This window comes from Mercenaria mercenaria, chromosome 3 (assembly GCF_021730395.1).
Source record: "Mercenaria mercenaria strain notata chromosome 3, MADL_Memer_1, whole genome shotgun sequence".
NCBI lineage: Eukaryota > Metazoa > Mollusca > Bivalvia > Venerida > Veneridae > Mercenaria > Mercenaria mercenaria.
This window is the reverse complement of record NC_069363.1, coordinates 76,726,731-76,753,753: the sequence shown is the minus strand read 5'-3', so window position 1 is coordinate 76,753,753 and position 27,023 is coordinate 76,726,731. Positions and strand designations below refer to the sequence as shown.

Below are 27,023 nucleotides of genomic sequence, written 5' to 3'. Positions count from 1 at the left end.
TGAGCTGCGCCATGAGAAAACCACCATAGTGACTTTGCGACCAGCATGGATCCAGACCAGCCTGCGCATCCATGCTGTTCGCTAAAGGTTTCTCTAATTGCAATAGGCCTTGAAAGCAAACAGTATGGATCCTGACCAGACTGCGGGGATGCACAGGCCGGGCTGGATCCAGGTTGGTCGCAAAGCCACTATGTTGGTTTTCTCATGGTGCGGCTCAATTATGACTTTATTGAACAATAATTGATATTACATGATTTAACAAAAATTAATGTGATAATAAGTTTTGAAACAAAGATTGATATTACCCTGTGTATGAATAATTGGTATAACGATGTGTAACAAAAATTGATGTAACAAAATGTGATAGTATGCTTTGAAACAGAGATTGATATTACACTGTGTAACAATAATTGATATTACACTGTAAAATTTTTTTAAAGTATACTGTAATACGGTGTAACAGAAATTGAAATTTCACTGTATAACAAAGATTGATATCACACCACATTATGTTAAGACTGATAATCGCACAACATAACAATGATTTGATGTGTATGCTTCGTATTCAACTGGAATGTGTTTATTTCTTTTTCATCCACTCATTCATTAGGTCTTGTAGCAGCACATTCATCTTCGGAGCTGCTTTCCCCTCATATCATACACACATTGAAAGCCAAATCCTCTGGGGATGGTAAAGGGTTCGCGCCTGTTATTTCCCACCATGAGGTGAGATCGGATCATGTGGGAACACCCCCTAGGCCTCTGACTAACCATGTAGGTCAAGCAGTGGATTCTAGTCATGATCGTGAAACCCCGCCACATCATCTCAGGGCCACAGGTGATTTTGATCTCATTTTCTAAACCTTTTTAGTCATACCTATCTATGTATTTCATCAGAAATCGTAAAACCATTGCTCTTTTGGTGGAATCAAAAGGCTTCTCTGTTATATGAAAAATGTTACAATTCAGAATAAGAAACAAAAAACTACACGAATCTAAACGCTTACGGAAAGGTATATATAGTAGTATGTATTTGTGATTAAAATTGCTTGAATTTTGTCAAAAAAGAAGAAAAAAAAAAGAAAAAAGATTTTACGTAGATTACTTTTCAGAAGGTTTATTTTCTTTTAAGTTACCCCTACTTTTTATGCATTTGGGTCTGCAAAAATTTGTCATTCTGTATTGAATGAATTAATTTTGAACTTCGTTTTTTCCATACATGGATTAATTTAATACATGGTAACATTTTATATATACTAGTTGCAAGCCTTCATAGTTAGAATTTTCGAGATTTTTATTTTCGTTTATATTATCAAGATTCCATATTAGTCATACATGCTAGTCTTGAATGTTATTTTGACTGAAAATTGTTTGTACTTAATAATATTATTCTGTGTTATTTTCAACCCAGTAATGTTTAATCACATTTCATCAAAGTCAAAGTATTGGAGTCATTTTCATATCATTCATTTGCTGTGTAACTCTAACTTCCCAAAACATACCCTTTTTTCATTGGTGAAGTTTAGATTTAGGGATATCTTTTGCAATTTAGAATATTTTGTGTCACCTTTACCCATATACATATACGTAGCCGATTGGTTAAGTCCCTGATTTTTGATACACTTGCCCCTCGCAGCTGTCTGTTTGAAGAAGCCATTCAACTTGCATACAGAATATCAACCCAGGTGTCAGCCCATGCCTGAAATAATGCTTGGACGTGCACCTGGGGTTTTCCTTGGAAAGTTGCCATATGACCTATTACTATGTTGATGTTACATTTAACTCAAGAAAAAAAGTAAAGAATTGTTCATATTTTGAAAAAGTCACATCTAGATACTGGTATTGACTGTTCTAAAAATTTTTGTCATACTATTATCAGGGCCATAGGAACGGAGGGGGTTGGGGTACCGATTAAAGTAATTATCTTAGCAGTTTTTTGACAGCAAGTCAATTTTAGCTGTTCCCTGCAGTTTTGTAATTGTTTTAGATGAGCTAAGCAGCACACACAACTAAAAAAAAAATCTGTGATCTGTGTCTGTTATAGGTCAGCTGATTTTCAAAATGTGAGCCCCCACCCCCCTCAGTCTGAAAATGCTTCCTACGTGCTATTATGAATAATAGTGAAATAAATATCAGGAAAGTTGTATTATTGTTAATAATGTATTAAGCATTTTAGACCATCATGAAAAAAGGTAAATGGCAGCTTTAAACAGCAGTTTGATAATTCAGTAAGTTACATAGGGCAATATTTCATATTTTTATTGTTTAAATTTCTGATAGAGAATGATATCCCTAAATCTGAACTGAAATTTTCATACTGTCACATTCATTTGATCATGTTTTCATACATTTGTTCATCCATTCATCATATATAGAAATCTCGGACAGTGATGACGAGGAGAAAAGCTCGCCGAGAAGTTCACGGCATGCGTCTGTGATCAGTGCTAGTTTTCAGCCGATCTTCACCACTCTAGTTGGTACGATAATACCTTCATCATTTCTCTCTAGATGGTTGTGGTTCTTCATAATTATCTTTCTTACCCTCCTCCGTATACTTGCAGTAACACAGATTCACTACAGTTGTAAATAAATGCATTCAACTGTTTTATTGATTTTTTGTCCCCTGTGTTCAGTACTACACTTTCAGATGTTACTAAAAATAGCATTGTTTCCTAAAAATTTCAAAAACAGTTTTTTAAGAAAATAAATGGGCAGTAGTAAGAGTTAAGTTGTTTTTACAGTTTTGTTTGACAAGTAAAAATGTGTTATATCTATTAAAGCTGTTACAGTGCAGAAAAATTATTTACATTTATTGTTTAATGTTACACATTTCAAAGCTTGCACTTTGGTTCATAAGGATTAGAGGAGAAATATGTAGTACAAAATAAGCAATTTCATTTATCATGAAAAGGTAATCATAAACACAAAGAGTGATTTGAGGATTGTGTGTTACTGCAATGCGTTCCATCTGCTTAATGGTGGTATCCCTACTTCAGCTCTTTCTCTTTTATTCCAGATGTGTTCATTGTATTTCTATGCATTTTCAGAAAAAAATGTTGTTTTTTTTTTTTTTTTTTTTTATGAATATGTTAATGCAAAAAAATTCTGTCTCAGAAAAAAGAAAAAAAAGCAGATTTTCCTGATTTTCAGCTGTTGTGTTTTTTCATCCTTTTTATTGATAAGATCAAACGTTTTGTGTTTTTAGTAAACTTATTATTGTTCAAGTTGTTTTAGACCTATATTTCTGCACAAGATGATCCAAGAAGATTTAACATAAAAGCATTAAAACTGAATGCCATAAGCATCTGTTTGGCGCTAAATGAAAACATTATACATGTTTGAAAATTCCTCAAAGTCGTGCATACGACGGGGATGTTGCTGCATTAAGGACCTTCTACGTTTATCTGTAGATTGCTACAATTCAGGGGAAAGCTTATTTATTATGAAATTGATGTAAAAGAAACCCCCAATTTATATAGATTGTGCATGCGTTTATGACATTTTGCTTGGGTTATGGGATCATGGGTTTGAGCTATGCTTTTTGTTGTTGCCAAAAGTCCAGGCGCATAAAAGTACTATAGAAAGAATTGCTTGGCTCAAGGAACAGGATGGTTCACCATTACCAAAACCACCATGAAAAATAGTGAATTTTGTTTTGATTTATAAAGGCACATTGGAATCCCGAGTCTGTGACAACAGTGATATTTGTCACAGTTGGATCAATTGCATTTCAGCATATCTCCAGTAATAGTGAATATAATGGTAGAAATTAAAGGTAGTTGACCCATAATGAGATTATCAGCAAGTTCCAAATGATTATTTATAGTATTTTGACATTATTCAACAGTTGTGGCTCATATTAGCACATGTTCGGGAATGCCGAAATGTTGGTTTAAACATAATGCAACGGAAAATTGCTCATTGTCATCAGGGTCTAGTACCCTACACTTTAAATCTATTAAGAGATGTGATGCTATAGTGCTAGAAGCTTGTCACTATGAAATGTTTTATCTGTTTAATACAAAATAATTATGAATCTGACCGTACAGATTTATGCGGTAGAATTTTTATTTATGAGACTTTTATTTTGTTTGTTCTGAAAGCTTTAATGCTTATGAACCAGTCTGTGTTAGTTCTGTTCATATGATTTCTAGTTTGAATTTCAGCTATTTGTTCAATGTTAATAACTAAGTGATTTATTTTCATCTTCAAGTTCAGCTTCTGTACAAACAATTGAAGTGCCATTAGCAAAATAGAATTTTCAGTGAACATATTTCAAGTTATTTGCATTTAATCTACATTAAGTTGTTTTGGTACATAGCAGTGAAAAAAAAAAGTTATATGATAATGTTGTAGTATTAAATGCATTGCAGTGCACCTGCTTTTAATCCAGGTGAAAGGGCTCAGCTGTTTTGCAAGTATTTAATCAGGATTTAACATTATTTGCATCTTTTGTATATTTTATTAATTCCGGAAGCAAAAAGAATTATTTATACAGCGTTTAACCAGGTAATAACTTAGTTCCAGTCTTCTGTTTTTTCTTGTAAACTTGTGTTTTGTAAGCAGTTTAAACTAACACAAAGCTGATGTGTGTTGTGTATGAATTAAGTGCTCACCGACTCTTAAAAAAATCTATTTTCAGGTATGCAGCCAATGTCATTAAATTCGAGTCATGGTCATGGACAGATGAAGTTTCCGGAACAGCCAGGCCACAGTGGTCACAACAGTGACACTTTCCAGGATTTTGTATCCCTAGTGTGCCAAGAGGCCAATAATCCCTCACAGCAAGGCCAGGTCAGTGCTAACAACATAATTTGTTAAATATTTCTTTGGTTGTACAAGGGGGCCTCTGTGCCCGAGTGCTTAAGGGCACTGACTGAATCACTTCCCCCTCGCCATTGTGGGTTTGAGCTTCACTAGGGGTATTGAATTCTTCCAGCTGGCTTACGAAAGGTTGATGGTTCTACCCAGGTGCCCGCTTGTGATGAAATAATGCATGGAGGGGCATTTTGGGTCTCCTTCCACCACCAAAGCTGGAATGTCGCCATATGACCTATGTTGGGTCAGTGTGATGTTACACCACATAAAAAAATAATAACTTGGGTTGTACCGGACTTTATTTATTCTAAATTCTAAAAATAAACATTTTTTCAGTTGAAAGTGTTTTCTTGACAGCCCTGTATAGGTAATGGGAAGTAATTACTTATCTGAGACTGCAGGCCTATATGACAGTTAGAGGCTCTGTCATTGGGACAGTATGAAACACTTGTTTCTTGATACTTTATTAGACAGTCAACAAAGAGATTAGTGTGATTTTATTACCATAGAAATAATTTACCAAGCTTTGATACTTGTTTGATACCAGCAGCACCATATGACTTGCACATTTAGGTACTTTCAAGGTTGCATTGGCCTTGGACATAACAATACAAACCTGTTTAACCTTTACCCTGCTAAAATTTTTAAATGAACTGGTCATACAATTTGGGTAGTGCCATTTATTATCCAAGAGGGTGTTCACTTAAATTAACTAACAGAATAGGGAACAGTGCAGGCTAAGATGTTGCTTATTTGTTAGATATGTTTATGTTTTTAGCTCACCTGAGCCAAAGGCCCATGGTGAGCTTTTGTGACCGCTCAATGTCCGTCATCCGTCGTCCGTCGTGTGTCATCTCTCCGTCAATATTTTCTAAAAAAAAATTCTTCATGAAAACCACTGGACAGAATTTCATCAAACTTCACAGGAATGATCCTTGGATGGTCCCCTTTCAAAATTGTTCAAAGAATTGAATTCCATGCAGAACTCTGGTTGCCATGGCAACCAAAAGGAAAAACTTCAAAAATCTTCTTGTCAAAAACTACAAGGCATAGAGCCTTGATATTTGGCATGTGACATCATCTGATGGTCCTCTATTAAGATTTTTCAAATTGTGCCCCTGGGGGTGAAGAGAGGCCCTGCCCTGGGGGTCCTAAGGTTTACAAAGATCATATTTTCTAGACTGTTTAATTGTAATTACCTGATGACCCCAAGTGATTAGGGATCACCTGACTGTGACTTTGACCTACTGACCTACTTTCTTGTTTTTTGCTCACCAGAGTACAAAGTGCTCAAGGTGAGCTATTGTGATTGGTCATTGTCCGGGGTACGTCGGCGTGGGTCGTACGTCGTCTGTCAACATTTGCCTTGTGAACACTCTAGAGGCCACATTTCGACCCATTCTTTATGAAACTTGGTCAGAATGTTAGTCTTGATGATCTCTAGGTCAAGTTTGAAACTGGGTCATGTGGGGTCAAAAACTAGGTCAGTAGGTCAGATATAAGGAAAAGCTTGTGAACACTCTACAGACCACATTTTTGACCCAATCTTAATGAAACTTGGTCAGAATGTTTGTCCTGATGAGTTCTAGGTCAAGTTCGAAACTGGGTCATGTTTGATCAAAAACTAGGTCAGCAGGTCAGATCAAAGGAAAAGCTTGTGAACACACTAGAGACCACATTTATAACCCAATCTTTATGAAACTTGGTCAGAATGTTAGTCTTGATGACCTCTAGGTCAAGTTCGAAACTGGGTCATGTTGGGTTGAAAACTAGGTCAGTAGGTCAGATCAAAGGAAAAGCTTGTGAACACTCTAAAGACCACATTTGTGACCCAATCTTTATGAAACTTGGTCAGACTGTTAGTCTTGATGATTTCTAGGTCATGTTTGAAACTGGGTCATGTAGGGTCAAAAACTAGGTCAGTAGGTCAGATCAAAAGAAAACCTTGTGAACACTCTAGAGACCACATTTGAGACCCAATCTTTATGAACTTGGTCAGAATGTTATTCTTGATGATCTCTAGGTCAAGTTTGAATCTGGGTCATGTTGGATCAAAAACTAGGTCAGTAGGTCAGATCAAAGGAAAAGCTTGTGAACACTCTAGAGACCACATTTTTGACCCGAACTTTATGAAACTTGGTCAGAATGTAAGTCTTGATGATCTCTAGGTCAAGTTCGAAATTGGGTCATGTTGGATCAAAAAACTAGGTCAGTAGGTCAGATCAAAGGAAAAGCTTGTGAACACTCTAGAGACCACATTTTTGACCCAGTCTTTATGAAACTTGATCAGCATGTTAGTCTTTATGATCTCTAGGTCAAGTTCGAAACTTGGTCATGTGGGTTCAAAAACTAGGTCAGTAGGTCAGATCAAAGGAAAACCTTGTGAACACACTAGAGACCACATTTTTGAACCAATCTTTATGAAACTTCGTCAGAATGTAAGTCTTGATGATCTCTAGGTCAAGTTCGAAAGTGGGTCATGTTGGATCAAAAACTAGGTCACCTGGTCAAATAAAAGGAAAAGCTTGTAAACACTCTAGAGGCCACAGGTGTGCCCAAATATTTATGAAACTTGGTCAGAATGTTTGTCTTAATCATTTCTAGGTCAAGTTTTTGGGTCTTGTGGGGTCAAAAACTAGGTCACCTGGCCAAATCAAAGGAAAAGCTTGTGTACACTTTAGAGGCCACAGTTGTAACTCAATCTTTATGAAACTAGGTCAGAATGTTTGTCTTAATCATTTCTAGGTCAAGTTTGAATCTGGGTCATGTGGCGTCAAAAACTAGGTCACTAGGCCAGATCAAAGGAAAATCTTTTCAACACTTTAGAGACCACAATTTAAGTTTGAAACTCAAGAGAATTAGTCAGAATGTTTGTTTTGATAATCTGTAGGTCAAGTTTGAATCTGGGTCATGTGGGGTCAAAAACTAGGTCACCCGGTCAAGTCAAAGGAAAAGCTTGTGAAATCTCTACAGGCCACAGTTGTAACCAAATCTTAATGAAATTTAATCAGAATGTTTGTCTTGATGATCTTTACGTCAAGTTCAACTCTTGGTCATGTAGGGTCAAAAACTAGGTCAGTAGGCCAAACCAACTCTGGTGAGCAATATATAGGGCCATCATGGCCCTCTTGTTTAAGATACAACCTTTAAATTTGGATGACATGTACAGTTTTGCACACCTGTCTTAAAACTGACTTTCAGTGACCATAAATATGACTAACGGACCTACTTTGTAATATTTTAGCATCAGTTTGCCATTTTGAACATGTGGCTCATATTACTCAGGTGAGCAATTCAGGGTTATCATGACCCTCTTGTCATTATTTTACGTTTTTTTGATGACAAAGCCTTTAAATAGTTGAGCGTTGGTACACTTCGTGTTAACAAAAAAAAATGTCAGTGCACCTAAAATATCATTGGTGTGAAAGTAGCTGTATGTTCATTTTGAAGGTCATTTCTTTATGTAACAATACTTAATGCTTTTCGAAAATGAGGATTTTTTTCTGTATGTCTGCATCACCCACTTTATTTTACCACATTTCTTTGGGTGTTTTTAGTAGGACTTTTGAAGGTGTGTGAAATTTAAAAGCAATTCATGTTGTCTTTGTAAAGAAAGAGCAGAGTGAACTGCCTTGTATTTTATTTTAATTATATTATATTTATGAGAGTACTTTTAATTTTCTTTTCAGTCAACGCCCCCTTCTCCACCAGGGAAGAGCTCAAGCAAGATGCCTCACTATTATACCCCGGGGATGTTACCCCCACCCCCACCACCTCCTACATTGGCACGACCGGTTGCTATTTTGAGAACGTCAGATGGGACAGTTATTAGCACAAACAGTTCCACTTCAATGTCAAGTATGTGTCAGAATATCTAATGAGTTTTTCCATCCTCCATTGTTCTGTATCAACATTAAGTATGTTTTCTCTTGATTTGAATAAGGTAATCTTATCACTGATGCAGTCATTCAGTCCATACATGCCTAAAAAAGTACCTTATAATTTAGATGTAGAAAATGTGTTCAATTAGTATGCGATGATACATGTATGAAAATTGTGTATAGGTGCCGGTTGTCAATATTACTAGAGCAGTGTTTTAAGTTTGTTTCAGTTTTATAAAATCATATTGTGTTGGTTCCAGGCTCCATTATTAGCAGCAGCGGTGGTCAGCAAGTGAGTAATTCTCCTGGTACCCCTCCAGCCAACAGATCTATTATGTCTAGTCCTTTCTCAGTCTTACAGAGGCCGGAACACGGCTTTGCACACATACACCCACAGGGACATCAGGTAACAGAGTGTTTTTACTGCTTATATAGATAACAATGTAACATTTTAAGGAGGTCTCCTCTTAATTCAGGACCCTTGGAAGGGACAGGAAATTAATGTCATGATTTTTAAAACGTGAAAAATTCTGAGGTGTATTTCAAGGTGTTAGAGCCAGAAGGCTCTATAAATATAAATAAAGAAGGCACTTACCAGTTTATCAATCTATAAAATTATCAAATGTCTTTTGACAATATATTTGCAGAAAAGATGAGGCAAAAAAATATGCTTGTGCAGTTCATGGATTTTCCAATCACATTCTGGCGGTCATGTCACATGAACTCCAAAAATAATTAAATTCATTTGTTAAGGTATTCCATCCGCAGTGAAGAATTGTAAGAATCTTTAACAAAAATTTTATAGTCAACACATCATATGTCTGAAGCATTCTTGCATGGACCTCTCTCAGGTTTATCCCCTGCCAAAGGCAGATGGATATTGTTTTGGCGTTTTCCATCCGGATGTCCGTGTGTGCATCCGTCTGAAAATGAAAATGCTTATTATTCAAAAAGTATTTAAGCTAGAATTACCAAAACTCAATTAGTTATGAATTAGCACATGACATTTGCTCACGCTTAGTATTATCCCCCATGCCCTTGCAAAAGCAAAGTTATTACCCTTGATTTGTTTGGGAAAAAAATGAAAATGCTTATTAAGTCAGAACATATTTCTGCTAGAATCACCAAACCTCACATAGTTATTAATTAGCCTCTGACTTTACTCACATAATGCATTATCCCCCTTGACCCAGTAGCAGAGTCTTTCCCCTTGATTTGGTTAAAAAAAATTGAAACTGCTTTTAATTTAAGAAGTATTTTAAGAGCTTACAATAGAAAAAGAAACTTTAAACAATATGAACCACTAGATGGTTCAACACAAATTCTGATATGTATCAAAAAAGCATGACTGTCTGGAGAAAAAGCAGAGCTATTGTTCACGCCCCAGCGTTGCTGTCGCTATTGGTTAAAGTTTCTGATCAAGTCAGATATCTCTGTTACTATCAAAGCTATTGACTTGAAACTTAAAATATTATTTATTATCAAAGTCTGCACCAGAAGAAACAATCCCCCGTAACTCTGTTTGAATTTTGACATAGTTATGCACCTTTTTAACTAAGAATTTTTTGGTTAAAGTTTTTGATAAAGTCAAATATCTTTGTTACTATGAAAGCTTTTGACTTAAACTTAAAATAGTTATTTACTAAGTTTGCACAAAACAATCCCCATAACTCTGACTTGAATTTTGACAGAGTTATGCCCCTTTTTAACTTTTTTTGGTTAACGTTTTAGAAAGTTTTTACTGGCAAAGCTCAAATTCAGAGTCAAGCACTGAGAAAAGTCGAGTGGGCTGTCATCAGACAGCTCTTGTAAAGTCCATTTTCCCACTTTTAGGGGCTGTTGGAGCTAGAAACAGAATGAAAACCTTAAAGTGTCTACATATGTACTATTTGATTGATCATGATGGACCTGTCAAGTTTGTTCAAATGGTTCTGCTTAGCTCCTTGAAGGAGTCTCCTGAGCTAAAAATAGAAGAACCTTTAAATCTCTTGTTTTCAAGAACAACATGATGGATCTTTATCAACCTTGGCCTGTAGCATCCTTATAAAGGAATGTCTCAATGATATTTTTAGCTCACCTGTCACATAGTGACAGGGTGAGCTTTTGTGATCACCCTTCGTCCATCGTCCGTCCGTTGTCCATTCACAATTTCCTTGTGAACACAATAGAGACCACATTTTTAATTTGATTTTATTCAAATTGCACATAACTTTTATGGGCATAATATCTCATTTCCTTTCGAAAACTGGCCAGATCCCATCATGGGTTCCAGAGTTATGGCCCCTTAAAGGGCCAAAATTTGCCATTTTTGGCTTGTAAACATGATAGAGACCACATTTTGCAATCAACTTTAATAAAACTTGCACACAACTTGTATTGGCATAATATCTCGGTTCCTTTTGAAAACTGGCTAGATCCCTTCATTGATTGCAGAGTTATGGCCCCTTAAAGAGCCAAAATTTGCTATTTTTTGCTTGTGAACACGATAGAGACCACATTTTACAATCAACTTTAATCAAACTTGCACAGGTCCAAAAAGGTCCAAAATTTGCTATTTTGGCTTTTGCAGCTATATAGAGACTTCATTTATGGTTTGATTTGATACAAACTTGCAAAATATCTTTGACAACAATAAATCTTGGATTCCATGACAATCTGTCAGATCCAATCATAGGTTCCTGAGTTATTTTATATCTGATTACCTCCCCTGATTGTAATCAGAATGGTTTTATGTCAGTATGTACTTATAGGACTCACTTGAAATTTCATTATTGTCATTAGTTGGACTGAGACAATCAGGGTAGAGAATTATGGATTGATTTTAAGTAAAATTACCTCCCTTTATTTCAATTAAAATGGGTATATCTCTGTAACTAATGAAGATACTGATTATAAATTTCATTTATGTCAATAAATGGACTTGGACAATCAGTGAAGATACATATTGACTGAATTTTTGACAAATTACCTCTCTTTATTTTTTATCTAAATGAATACACTGTAGCAGCTTCTAATTAGATTGGTCTGAAACGTTATTTATGTCTTCCATGGTAGGAAATAGTCATGTTAGATTACTCTTAATTTAACATTTATCAATATGAATACTTTTATAATATATTGTTGTATAGGCGTGTACTCTGTATCTTCTACATTTGTATACCAATGCATGATTACCTCCCCTGATTTTTATAAAAATGGATTTTTCTCGGTAAATATTTATAGAACTCATTTGAAATTTTATTATTGTCTTTAGTTGGACTGAGGCAATCAGGGTAGATAGCTATGCTATGGACTGATTTTGTGTCAAATTACCTCCCTTTGTTTCAAATTAAAATGGGTGTATCTTAGTAACCAATGAAGATACTGATTTGAAATGTAATTTATGCCATCAGATGGACTCGGACAATCAGGGTAGATAACTTTTGACTGAATTTATGACAAATTACCTCCCTTTATTTTATGTAAATGAATATATCTAAGCAGCATCTAATGAGATTGGTTTCAAATGTTATTTAAGTCTTCCAGGGTAAGGAATAGTCATGCTAGTACAAAAATGCAGCATTTGAGCCTAGGACCTTCAAACTTGGTATGGAAATTGGCCCTGACTAGGTCAAAAGGGACCGTTACAAGAAAATATTTATCCTGATGATATTTAATGTGTAAGCTTATGTGCTCTATGTCAAAACTTGATCATATCATTTTGAGCAATTTAACTCAGGTGAGCGATATAGGGTCATCATGGCCCTTTTGTAATTAGTTCTGTTGGATCCCTTTAAGGGGCTGTCAAAGTTAAAAATAGAGAAAAAAGAACAGTGAGAAACTTCTTATAAATCTTCACCAAACTTTTGTCTGTAGCGTCCTTATATGGATTTCTAGTAGACATTTTTATGCCCCCACACCTTAATTGCTGCTGTCAGTATGTCCTGAAATCTTGTGTGTCAAACTCCTCCCCCACTTTTAGCCTGATTTGCTTCAAACTTTCACAAATGAACAAGCTTGATGTGGGAGGGGAAGTAGGTAGCAAAAACACTCAAGCCCTTTTGTATATATGGTGGTCATGTTTTAATCCTTTAACAGTTGTGTTTTTATCCCCCAACAAAAGGTTTTGTTTTGTCCTTATATGTTAGGAATGGTTTATCACATTGAATTGATATCTGCATTTTGAAAGATCAATGTATGTCAGATTTCATGGCAAGTTGCTTAACTATTCTGTTTCAGTTGTTCTCGTATCCAAATATAAGTCCAGTCAATGCATTCAGTGGAGTTATCAGTCCAACAACACTGAGTTTGATCTCGTCACCCGTGGCAACGCCACGTACGACACCAAGGTCGACGCCTATACCTCGTTGGACCACACCTTTCGGGATCCCATTAGATGATAACATGGACTACAATAGTATGCTTGCCACTATGATGCATGTAAACCCAGATGAACCTCTTATGAGTGAAGGTAAGTAAGAATAGAGGTGGTTCTACAGTCTAAGGTAGAGCATTGAATGCGAAACCCTGATGTAGCAGATTTTTGAACCCTTTACAGAAGGAATTAGACTGTTGCCTGGAAAGTAAGTTAAGCCAAATAATGTTTTATGTTTTTTGCCAAATATGCTTTATAATTTTATATTGGTAGGAATTAGTGGAATTCAACCATTGAAATGAATGTGAATTTCACTTGTTTACTAGGATTTAATTCTGTGCATTGATACAACCTGCACCTCATGAATATAAATGCTTTCTTGGTGTACCAAAGGTTTTGAATAAATGCCTGTTACAATTAGTTCAAAATAAGCATTTATGGAGCATATCTGAGAATTTCTCTGTAGTCTTGCTGTAATGTAAATGCAATTCAATGAAACTGTAGACTTTGAACTTTAACCTCCCCAAGTTCTGTTTACATCTTAAAGGTTTATTTTCAGATCGAATATTTCCAGTGATTCATAACTCAGAGGGTATGGATCATACAAATGGAAACAGCAACGGTAACAGTAACAACACGGGTAATGGAGGGGCGGGGCAGTCAGCTGGCCCCTCCCATGTTCCAACCCCCTCACACCAGGGGCCTGCAACTCCAGGGCCACCAACACCAAAACAACCAGCACAGGGTCAACCTCAAGGCACCTGACAATCACAGTAGTGCGGTAGTCATTTGGGGGTGGGGCAGTCAAACTGAAGGGGGTGGGGCTAATTATCACCATGGTGATTAAGGAATACAACAGTCTGAACTGATGCAGTAAGACTATATTTGTCATCGTGTTTGTCCTGGCAGATATTGTATTATTACATAAAGGTTTTGTTTTTGTTTTTGATAAAAAGTTTTAGAGCATATTGCCATTTGTTTTTGCACTCTAAAGAAATAATTTCAGCAACAAAGGAATAGATTCACATTTAAACTTGGCAACATTGTGCACAAATTTTCTTTTTCTTTTAAAAAAAGGATGATATATACAAACGATTTGAACACACAAATGATGTGAACACAATAAATCGGACATGTAAAAATAATGTTAAAAAAATATTGTTGTCATCATGGTGGGTTTATTGTGGGTGGGGAATATAAATTGAGATTGTGCACAATTAAGTGCTGAGAACGGCTGTGATAGATTAACCATTGTTGTTATTATTTATTTTTTATTATTTTCCCCTTTAATTGAAAGCCTAAGGTGAGTTGAAAGCTGTTTCATCTCTTATGTATGTTGTTATTTTGTTTTTGATTGAATTAATGGAATTCACACAAAGTCTGATTTTTTAAGAAAAAAGGTAAATCTGAAAGAATCAAGTCATTGTCTAACCATAAAATATTCATTGGATTAAGAGTCAGTTGATAGTAAGCTTGTCCTTTTTTTGGCATGATGTGTGCATCTACAATATTCAGGTTCGAAATCTGTGAATCCATGGTCATTCAAGCGTTTGCTGTATGCAATGTCAAATTGAGTCATACTGGTTCACCTCGAGCAGCGAATGCTGTTTAAAACTTAAGACGATATGTTAAAGACAGTGTAACGTGTGCCAAAAATTGGATAAGAATTACACGAGTTTGGGTTTTCCCTAATCATTTCCAGATTTGGCAATAATTGCACGAGGTCAGTGCTTTTGTGAAGCATTTTCAGGACCATTTTAGCACTTTTAAAGACAGCAGATATGATCGTGAGTAATCTAAAAGCTGTCATTACCCATGAGGTTTCAGATGTTATAACCACAAGCATGAAATCAAGTCACAATTTTCATGGTTTTTTGTGCTCTGCCTTTGTCAAGATTATTTTTCACAAAATTAATTCTCATACTAAATAAGCCTTTGAACTCAAATGATGTAAATAAACAAATAATATCCAATTGGCAGTATTCTATTTACTGTTTTCTGCATATAAGTGTTCAGTGTTACAGCCCGAATGCTTGAGCATCAATGGCTCAAATGGACAGTATTTCAATGTGCGAAGTTTTAAACATTACACTTGACAACTTTTTTGTGTATAGCTGTTGATATGTTCATATTGAACAAAACTATGCAAATTTAATTTAATAACCAGTTTGTTGATATATTTCTGTTTTTATTTTCATGAAAATTGCACACATGTTTATATAGAGAAAAGGTAGAACTTTTCTAGTTTAAGACTGGTCAAAAATTGAATATACTTTGAACAAGGTAGTCCATGGTTTTAAATTAAATTGTTTAATTGTCCTCATAAGCAGAGATATTCTTGGTTTGATTATTAATGTCAGTTTATCTTAAAAGATTAACTGCATTGTTTTTTACTTGATATTGCTGTTTCATCATTTATACTCTTTGAATTCAAATTTGATGTTTTATCAACAGACTTGTAAAAATATATACGGGGTATGTTGATTTATTCATAAGATTTTGCAAAGCAATTCTTCCAAAATAATTGGTATTTTTGACTTTCAGATGCAATTGGAATAATAAAATAATACTGATATTGATTTAAACATTGATTGTTAATCTTTAAGAGATTTTGTATTGATACAGAAGCATCAACAGGCTTTTAAAATGAAATACTACCGATATTGATTTAAACATTGATTGTTAGTCTTTAAGAGTTTTGCATTGGTACAGAAGCATCAATAGGCTTTTAAAACGAAATAATACTGATATTGATAAAAACATTGATTGTTAGTCTTTAAGAGATTTTGCATTGATACAGAAGCATCAGTAGGCTTTTAAAACGAAATAATACTGATATTGATAAAAACATTGATTGTTAGTCTTTAAGAGATTTTGCATTGATACAGAAGCATCAGTAGGCTTTTAAAACGAAATAATACTGGTATTGATAAAAACATTGATTGTTAGTCTTTAAGAGATTTTGCATTGATACAGAAGCATCAGTAGGCTTTTAAAACGAAATAATACTGATATTGATAAAAACATTGATTGTTAGTCTTTAAGAGATTTTGCATTGATACAGAAGCATCAACAGGCTTTTTAAACATTGTTTTGTCGTCTAAGTAGCATCCATCTACATACGAAACAAACACATGCTTCACCTCATCTGTTACTATGCATAAAATATGCAAACTTGTGAACTTTGACTCACAACCATTTCATGTTATGTACACAGTTATGTATAGCACACATTTTTTTTTTTATGTAGAGTATTTCAAATGTAATTTTGAAAAGATCATGCTTATTACTCATTCATAAAACAATTATCAAATTTTTTCTTGTTAGAATGAAATTTTTAAAGGTGGTTAAAAAGTTTTACAAGGTCGATGTATGTATTGTTTTAGGGGGAACTGCATAAGAAACAGATCTTGATGTATGGAACTGTTTGGTGCCTTATATCAGTATAAGTCGCTGCAAAATTCTTAAATTTACTTTGAATTAACTCCCTTGACTTGAGAATGAAGAATGAAAAGATTGTTTCCCTTAATTCGATAAAAAAAGAAATAGCTCCGTAAATTACTAGTAAATGGATTTTCAGTACATGTCTGAACATAGGTTTAGTTGCACTGACAAAACAGACCCAGTTAATTCTCTCTTTTGTTGTCATCAGTTAGAAACATTTGTGTTTTTAGATTTAAGGAAGAAATAAATTGTTAACAAAACCTCAGGGTTTTATGCAGTTCTTTTCTACAAATCGGTGTTGTGTCATAATCTACCTCATAAAATCATGATAAAAATGTTGAGTATAAAACATTTATAATGAAAGTTGACAGATTTTATCGAAAAGACCTGTTAACATATTATTGGAAACAGACTATAGTTTTCATATCTCGAAGTATACAGTTTGTTTCAATAAAAAAAAAATCAGGATGCTGATTGTTGGTTTGCATATAGGTACAGTTAATTTGAGTTATGTAAATACATGTATTTTGGAAAGTTTATTACTTTGCTTTCTTTTAAGTAATCATGTTCAGAAAGGACAGATATTTTTGGAATTTAGTTTCACTTACATATTAAAAAGCTTCACAAATAATGGTTTAATATATGATGTTCATTTTACTGCTAAGTCAGCCATGTTTGAATTGTAATGTTAATCTAATAATTTATTAATGACATAAATGTAAGGTTACCTATCAGTAATGTCTTATATGGCCATATGTAGCACACGTTTTGATACACTGATAATAGTCACATAGAATTTGCTTCAGTTGTTGTGTAGCAGGAAGGTGTGTGGTTCTACCCCGCTGATGCCAAAACAACAGTGCCATAGGGACACCTTTGGGTTCTTCACTACCAAAAAAGCTGGAGAGTCACCATATTTACTGAACTGTATCATTGTGACAACAACACATGAAAACAGTTGCAGCTTTGACATTAACATGTGTAGGTTCCTTACAAATGACCTTTGGTAGCTTAAACTTTCTTTAGTACATGTATATATAGTAGAAAAATCTGTGCTTTTTAAGCATCAGTCAGTTATTTAACCATCTTTATAAACATGATTATGACAAAAGCTTGCAGAGGGCACATCAGCAAAATGACAAAAGTTTCCCAGTTCAGAAAAAAAGCATATTGTATTCTACAGTTAGAGACAGATAAAAAAAAGGATTTTTTAACTTTTCATTATGAAGAATAGAGTTATATATCTGGCTTAATGTTGTAAGGTAGGCATTTGAAATAAAATGTAAATGTAGAAATATATGTAGGCAGAACTTTCAGCAAAACAAAAGCTATCTACCGAATTTCTCTACTGTCAAATGAAAAAGTGTCACCAAAATTTCAACACTACATAAAGTGGATCAATAACTTGTGTAAGTTCTATGTTTTTGTGTTGTTGGTTTTTTTTTTGCAAATAAGCAAAAGGTTGAGAAATTTTATCAATGACTTGATTATTTTTTTATGCATTCCATATAGGAAAAACTTGAACTTTTGCATACAAGCTAAAAATAATGCTTATCGTTCTTCTGAGCTCTTTGCGTGAAGTTAAACCCCCGTCTTATAAGCAATCTGTCTTGTGGTTGAGTAAATATTTCAAAGCAGACTAAACAATTTTGTTTGTATGTACTTTGAATTTGACAGATGATTATGAAACTCGAAAATCTGCATGGCCTCACTGAATTGGTGACCTCACTGAATTGGTGACCTCATTGAATTGGTGGCCTCACTGAATTGGTGGCCTCACTGAATTGGTGGCCTCACTGAGTTGGTGGCCTCACTGAATTGGTGGCCTCACTGAGTTGGTGGCCTCACTGAATTGGTGGCCTCACTGAATTGGTGACCTCACTGAGTTGGTGGCCTCACTGAATTGGTGACTCACTGAATTGGGCCTCACTGAATTGGTGACCTCACTGAGTTGGTGGCCTCACTGAATTGGTGACTCACTGAATTGGTGGCCTCACTGAATTGGTGACCGCACTGAATTGCAAACATATTCTACATTTACAGTCTACAGAAAATGCAAAGAAACCTCAAATGTCTCTGTAGTATTATAAAAATGGAGAAGACTCAGGTTTAGAGAACTGCTGAGATACTAGCATTAATAGTTTTAATATATTAGTTTACTGTGATTTCTGCATGTTTCAAAATAAACGCCATATTAATGTATTATATGATACAACTGTTTTTAAATATAGACTATATAAACATATGTTTTCAACATATTGTTATGAAACAATTGTTTTAAAAAATAATGAAATAAACACATGTTGTAGATGTATGTAACGACATAATTGTTTTGAGAATAGACATGATATAAACACATATTATGATACAAATAAAGTGAAAAATACATAAAATATAATTGAATAATTATGATGATGAAAACTGTCTTAAAAATAGACTGGAATAAATGCACATACAACTGATTTAAAAATAGACATGATATAAATACATCTGTTTTAGAAATAGATATGAAATAAACACATGATGTTGTATGTCTACTATAAAAATAGAAATGACATAAAAAAAATAAATTTGATACAACTGTTCAAATAAAAACTTCCATGACTTTGTGTAATTTTTTGTCAGATATGTAAGTTCAACGTTTAGAGAGTCATTTTAGAATACTGTTAATAACATATACTTTAAAATTTCAGAATTGGAGACATTTTATTAAAAAAAAATTAAAATAAAATAAAAACAGTTTTCAGCACTTTCTAGCTGTGTCGTTTATCAAGTAATAGTTGATAAAGAAACATTGTAAAACTATATCTTATCCAGAGTGATGTGTAATCTACATTAGTAATATTTCGTTACTTGTAAATTAGAACGGAGAGATACATTTCATTAATGCATACACATTATAACACTTTTGAAGAACGTAATAAACTGCAAAATGCAAAGTGGCTTTTTCCAATTCTACCTCCCATAGGCTTAAAGCATTCACAGTGTTAGGAAAGAAAATAAACTGCAGTATTTCTTTTTTTCAACTGGGATGAAAGGAATATGAACTTTGTAATGCATGGGATAACTTTTGTTCATTTTCGTTTATTATTTTGTTGTCATTTTATGCATTTTTGTTTGTATACATTATTTATTTTTTGATTGTGTTGTGTGATCACTGTTTTCCGAATAGGTGCCAAAATTAGATATAGATCTTATCGTTTGTTTCTTATGTATAAACTTTTTGCATTTCTTTTCCTGTCTTAAGAGGACTTTTAAGGGGTCGCCTTAGTTTTTGTAGGTTATTGAAATGAGCCGCACCATGAGAAAACCAACATAGTGCATTTGCGGCCAGCATGGATCCAGACCAGCCTGCGCATGCGCGCAGTCTGTTCAGGATCCATGCTGTTCGTTGTCAGAGCCTTTTGCAAATAGAGAAACTGTTAGTGTGCGGCTCAGATGCGTTTAATGAGATCTGATATCAATCATTATTAAATTTTGAATGAAAAAAGTTCTTGGTCATTGTTACATTAGATCGTGACATGTAAACAAACAAGTTTTCAAAAAAAAAGAGAAAGAAATGACATGTGAACTACGAACTTTCAGAAAACAATGAACTTATATAACAGTAAAATCATGTCTCTTTCATGTTTTTTCTCGTAAGTTTTTTTTTATATCGCATGACTTTTTTTATAAAATATAAACTGAAACATTTAAACAACAGTTGTTTATTTAGGTAGATCTACTATTTCTTTCTTTAAAGACCCTCTTCTGTACATAAGGCTCTGTTGATCAGAGAATTTATAGTTTTAGAAAAAGTAGCGTAGAGTAGAAGCTGAATTTTAATCAGGCTTGCAACCTCCATTTTAAGTTGTTTTAACCTGACTTTTCCATTAGGCAGAAATATTTCACCAGAACTGAATCTTATTTGTTAAATTATCATAGTTAGTATTCTTATCAAATAGATATCGGACATATTTTTAACCATCTTGTATGTTTTGAAATGGTTACATGTTTTGGGTATAAAATTTCGGGGTTTTGCACAAAGCCGCTAATTCGTTGGGTCATGAATTTAAGGATGTCCATTTACCAGGATAAAAGAACGTATTCTTGATGTGTTTGTTGGGATTACATTTTGTGCATTGAAGCAACCACGCAAATAAATCCCCCCTCAAATATTAAAAGTTTCACATCGTAAGATATCAAGAGTCCTACATCAAAGCATAAATTTTGTAAATCTTGCCAGGTATGTTATTTGTTATTCTTTCTATTGATTTATTTTACATTTTCTTTTTTTTTTATTTTGCTTTAACATTTAAACAAACTCCAATAAAAAGCAAAATGAAAAAAAAATTTAATCTGTGACGAAGTTATAATCGATCCCAGCATTTTTAACGAGGTTGAAACAACGAGGTGTGTAGTTGTTCTGTCCCTCTCCTCTGTTTCTCCCATTTGCAACATCTCCTGTTTATGTTCACACTACAATATCTTGCAAGAAAAGCGTAGCTAGTATCTTCACTTCCATCATTTAGTTTTGTATTTCGAGCATGGCTTGGACCTCTTTTTTGATTTTGAAACTCTGAAAGTTTCGGTTTATTTTCGCAGTTGAAGCTTCTTAAAACTCATATCAATGTTTTTCAACTTACCATATTAGCACAAGTTAAATTAAACCACGGCAAAGTTTTAATGTCCACTTTTCGTTGTTTTATTTTGATTTTGTTCAATGTGATTTTTTTTTTGTACAGCTGTGTATATAAGCTTTTAATTATTGTATATATTGTAAATACAGACATTTTTTGTATACATAGAAATTAATTTATTATTGGAAAACATTGTATACGTTGATGTGTATAGGACATTTTGTTATCATGGTAACCAAGTTAACACACTGGTGGCTGTGGTTACAAAGATTGGATTATTTTGTTTTGTAAAGTATCAAAATACATCTGTGATGTGACTGGGACGAGTCAGGACATTGTATTGACATATTGTAATGCCTTTGTATATTCCGTTTCTCTTTCTTTTGTTGAGGTTTCATTCATTTTTTCACACACTGACGGCATATATTTGCTGTTGTTGGCATATTAAGGTTACAAGAAACCTGTACTGAAACAAAGAGCAGTTCTGGGAAGTGTGGTAATTAGTACAAAGTAAATCACTGTATCAGTGTGAATAATATTAGATCTAATGGTATGGAGTCACTACAAAAATACAAATAGAGAAACACAGAACCAAGTTGCTTTCTACAGGTCAATTTACATTGAGTTTTACAAGTATATTTTGAATGTGTACTGCTAAATTGTGTAAAACTTTCAATTTTCTGAATTCAGACACTTCCTGAAATATACTGTGTTGGTGCACCGTAAAACCCAAATAAATAAATAACTTCCTGAAATAAAGAATAAAATCGTGCTTAAACACACATACAAATAACCATTTAACTCTTATCATGCTGGACACGACTGATTCTGCCTTTGCCACCAGTGTAGATTATTATCAGACTGCACGTCTGTGCAGTCTGATTATGATCTACACTGTTAATATCCAGTCAGTATCTTTAGGTATGCACCCCTTTTAGCAGTTAATGGTACTGTCCAGATTGAAAGATGGATAAGTTTATTATAGAAAATTAGCAGGGTAAGGGTTAAGTATGAAATCACAGCCTCTCTGTTATGGTAGAATAGATACTTGAGAAAAAGTTACTTCTGTTTGACAAGAAAACATGCAAAAAGAATGGCTGTGTGTTCAGCTTGATACAAATATCAGGTTTAAATGGATAGAACACATATTCCTAAGCCCGCCCACTTAGCTCAGTAGGTAGAGCGTTGGTCTACGGATCGCGAGGGTCGTGAGTTCGATCCTCGGGCAGGGCGTATGTTCTCCGTGACTATTTGATAAACGACATTGTGTCTGAAATCATTAGTCCTTTACCTCTGATTCATGTGGGGAAGTTGGCAGTTACTTGCGGAGAGCAGGTTTGTACTGGTACAGAATCCAGGAATACTGGTTAGGTTAACTGCCCGCCATTACATGACTGAAATACTGTTGAAAAACGGCGTTAAACCCAAAACAAACAAAAACATATTCCAAACTTTGTGTATTGTAAAAGCCAAGTCTTCCATAAAAATCCTGTTAAAAATGTTTATTCAACTAACTTCCTGTTTATAAGCAGCCTTTTGTTAAAAAAAATTGACCTTTTTGCATTTTATTCAACTGTTTTTAAGCACTATTTGAAATAAATACCTTTTGTGTTGTTTAGTTATTTTGTTCTTGGGGAAAAATATATTCTGTATCTCCTATGTACACACAGTGGCAGATTTTTAACATAACATTTGCCACACACTAACAACAATAGCTTTTGATATGACTGATCGTTTCGCTTTATCTTATCAACATTATTTCTCTTCCAGAAAATCCAAATCTTTATCAACTTTTGAAATTCTGCTTGAAAGAAGTTTTTTGATTCCAGTAGGTTTTTAAAGGACAAAGTAATTGATATTTGGGATTGAATCTGAAGTTAATATATATGCTTGTTGTTTTTGAAATATTTATTGCATTTCATAAAAAATGTTGCCTTATTACTAGAGTGGAGTCTTTCAGTATTATGCAGTTAATTATGTTTGCATGCATTTTGTAACCTTTAAAGAATCACTATCAGCTTTAAATGTCAACTTTTTTTACCATTTAATGTTGGAAGTAAACCTTTAAATGTTCATATTCTTAAATATGTTTGCTTCTGCAATTTTTAAAGATTTACTATCTGGTTTTAACTGTCAAAAACTATTTTTTCATTTTACATTGAAAGTTCATCTTTAAATGTTTATTTCTTTGTGTCTTTTTGTTCCATTTCAAACTAGCTGAAGATAATACCAGATATTTAGTACTAATGCTTGACTGAATTCAGAAGAACTTGAAAAAAGTTTCGGAAACAGATAGTGGTTCTTTAAATGTTGCTAAATACCTTGTGTAAAGCAATAAGTTTGTTATGATATGCTGATAAACTGAGAAGCGAAATAGGAAAACTGTGTCTAAAAATAAGCATTGGCCATAACACTATGCAATTTCATGGAGACATTCTGTAAATATATCCATAAGTTACACGTGTTACTGTTTGATTTTATGATATCATGATTGTAACTCTATAATACAATTGTTTCAAGTGTGCACAATATTTATACAAAATTACAAACCAGTTTTCACTGGTGAATGTGTTTTTAATAAGGTTTGACTTGTCATCATGCTTGGCTAAATTTCTGCTTTGACCAAATAATATTATGTGATTATGGAGTAGGATGCTACGAAAACAATCATAAAGAAGGGCTTCCTAAGTGTGACATCTGTCCATTCTACTTTTCTGTTGTCTAGTTTATTTTTATCTTTCAGGAAATAAAAAAAAGATAAAAAGGCACCCTCAAAAGTATGAATAAAATTGAGGGTACTTGTCATTACAGTTTCATTCATGTTTTAGAATTGTTTGATAAGTTTCAAGTTTCAAATTTGGTGGTAAGAAATGTAAATTTCTTTTTTTTTAGGGAAGTAAGTTCAATCTTTGATGTTACTGTCTTTTAGTATCTTTGAACAGCAGTACATTTTGTTTTTGTTCTAAAACCTTTTTTTTTTCAAACAATTTTACTGTTGGAGGGAATTTTCGTTTTTGAATTTAGAAGTTTTGGATATCTATTTAGGGAAAAGAAAAAATGGTTTAATTTTTTGTTGCTATATACAGCCAGGCCTGCTTTGTTAGGTAAAGGAACATATGACTTAATTAACTGTAGGAAAATTCTCCTATTAGTTGATCAGAATCATGGGTATTTAATGTTGTTGTTTTAGGCTAAATATAGAACTTTTAATTGTAAATTACAGTGAAAAAATCTGTAGAATCTCACGAAATCCACTTGTATACCAAAGATAGAATTCGAGGGCTGAGCGCGAAACTATTGTAACTGTATATGAACAAAGAACAAGATGCAATAGTTTCGCACTCAGCCCACGAGATGTGTTTTATTGCATGTATTTGAAGTTTTGAGATATTATGTGATCATCCTGGGGAAGTCTTATTGCCTTATTTAATATGTAAATTGTAAAACAAAATCAGTAAACACTCATAATAAATTTATGTTGTATAACGAAAAATAAAGCAGGTGAATTGTCTATTTTCTGTGTGTTTCTGAATTTTTATTTTTATTTTGGGATTTTTCTTTATATGGCTAATACTCACTAATACTGGTAAAAATTAAAAACTTTAAAAAAATTTCTTCAAGGGATATTACCCCAAAAGTGTCAGCTGTAATTTCTGTGAACCAGTTAGTTTTTTTAAAAACACTGTGGAAAACAGTCTTTGAGCGATCTTTTTGGACTGTTTTAAGTACCAGTATGTCTTTTTAGTTACATTAAAGAGACACTGCTGTCCAATGTAAGTCAGATTTTTTCATTATTGAGATATTATAAAGAAAATGACAACAAATTGGTTTTGGAAAGTTCCAAAAAGTACTTATTTATAAAAGTGCATGTAAAATTATACAAATTTAGTTATAGTAAGAAAAAATTGTATGAATTAGCATCTTAAAATGTTATGAACTTTCACCATCTCTTCTGGTAACTTAGATATTTTGATGGTTATTTACTAGCATGCCTCTTTGAAAAAAAATGGGTTTTTGTTTTTATCACAAAAAGGGAGGTTACTCTTGGAAGTTCTTTCAGTTGTTACAGAAGTTCAGAAACACACAGAGATTGATATAAACAGATGTTATTCTAATATTAGAGTAAATTTTATGACATGTTAAGCTTTTATTACTAGTATTATATTGTGTAGAGCACTGATTATGTCCTCAAGCCAAAGGTATTAACTTGCAGAAATGATGAAAATAAACTTTATGCAGTCAATGCATTGTTTCATATCTATATTGTTTTCTTTTAATCCTTTCACTTGAAAAGTTAATTAGATAACACATTTTAGCTCACCTAAGCACAAAGTGTTCAAGTTGAGGTATTGTGATCACCCTGTATCAGTTGTAGACCTTCATGCTTCATCAACAATTTTTAGCTCACCTGAGCGAAAGGCTCATGGTGAGCTATTGTGACTGCTCAATGTCCGGCGTCCGTCGTGCGTCCGTCAACATCTCTGTGATCACAGTTTCGGCTCTTAATGAAAATTGGTCCAAATATCTGCCTAAAATGTGCAGATGTGTTTTATACAGGGTTATCAAGGAGTACAAAGGTTTTACACTTGATATGCATGAAACTCAATAAGGATTTTCATCATAACATCTAGGTCAAGTTTGAAACTTGGTCATCTGGAATTTTAAAAAGCTAGTTCACCAAGGTCAGTTCACAGAAAAAGCTTTATCATATTTTTACCAGTTCTAAATGAAACATAGAATGTTTGCCTTAATAAAAATATATTTCTAATCCGAAATTGGGTCTCTTTAGTCTAAACTGTCAGTTTTGATAAAATCTTAGAAAAAGCCTTGTTTTCTTAGTGGTATCAAAGAGTAGGTCACTATGTGAACTTGAAAAAAATAACATGAACAGAGGCCACAATTTCTACCTGATTGTCATGAAACTGTCGGAATGATAGTTACGAAATGCAGGTGACCTTGAAATTCGATCATCAAACGTAAAAGAACTAGGTCACCAGATCAGGTCTTGTAAGACCTTGTTAACACACCAGAGGCATTATTTATGTCTTCCCACCACTTGGGGGAGATATTGTTTTTGCCCTGTCCGTTCGCCCCTCACACTTCATTTCCAATCAATAACTGGAGAACCATTTGACCTAGAACCATCAAACTTGATAGGGTGGCAGGACTTATGGAGTAGACGATCCCAATTGTTTTTTGGGTCACTCCATCAAAGGTCAAGGTCACAGGGGCCTGAACATAGAAAACTATTTCCGATCAATAACTTGAGAACGTTGGAACTTCATAGGATGATTGATCATGCAGACTAGATGACCCCTATTGAATTTGGTGCCACTGTAATAAAGGTCAAGGTCACATGGGCCTAAACATGGAAAACCATTTCCGATTGATAACTTGAGAACCACTTGACCCAGAATGTTGAAACTTCATAGGATGCTTTGACATTCAGAGTAGATGACCACTATTGTTTTTAGGACTACTCTATTAAAGATCAAGGTCACAGGGACCCGAGCATGGAAAACCATATCTGGTCTGTAACTTGAGAACCACTTGACCCAGAATGTTGAAACTTCATATGATGATTGGACATGTAGAGTAGATGACCCCTATAGATTCTTTGGACACTCTATTAAAGGTCAAGGTCGCAGCAAACAGAACATGGAAATCCGTTTCTGATCAGTAACTTGAGAACCACTTGACCCAGAATGTTTGAACTTCATAGGGTGATAGGACTTACAGAGTAGATGACCCCTGTTGTTATTTTGGGTCACTCTATTAAAGGTCAAGGTCGCAGCTGACAGAACACAAGTCTATTTCCAGTCAATAACTTGATAACCATTCGACCTAGAATTCAAATTTCACAGGGTGATAGGACATAGGATAGTAGATGGCCCCTATTGTTTTTGA

General features: G+C 34.0%; 1 protein-coding gene across 11 annotated transcripts in view; it reads left to right on the top strand.

Moving 5' to 3' along the window:
- Positions 1-25,083, top strand: part of LOC123524327 (nuclear factor 1 X-type-like) — a 119,719-nt gene extending 94,636 nt beyond the window's left edge. For 8 of the 11 annotated variants that reach the window (XM_053538969.1, XM_045302430.2, XM_045302426.2 and 5 more), the window contains 7 exons: positions 611-838; positions 2,376-2,477; positions 4,643-4,794; positions 8,508-8,676; positions 8,960-9,105; positions 12,918-13,149; positions 13,613-25,083. In XM_053538969.1, coding sequence (XP_053394944.1) covers positions 611-838; positions 2,376-2,477; positions 4,643-4,794; positions 8,508-8,676; positions 8,960-9,105; positions 12,918-13,149; positions 13,613-13,818 — 1,235 coding nt within the window. In that variant the 3' untranslated portion in view covers positions 13,819-25,083. The remainder of the gene's footprint in view (positions 1-610; positions 839-2,375; positions 2,478-4,642; positions 4,795-8,507; positions 8,677-8,959; positions 9,106-12,917; positions 13,150-13,612) is intronic. The other 3 variants (XR_008370293.1, XM_053538974.1, XM_053538976.1) reach the window with 3 other exon arrangements.
- Positions 25,084-27,023: the final 1,940 nt, after the last annotated feature.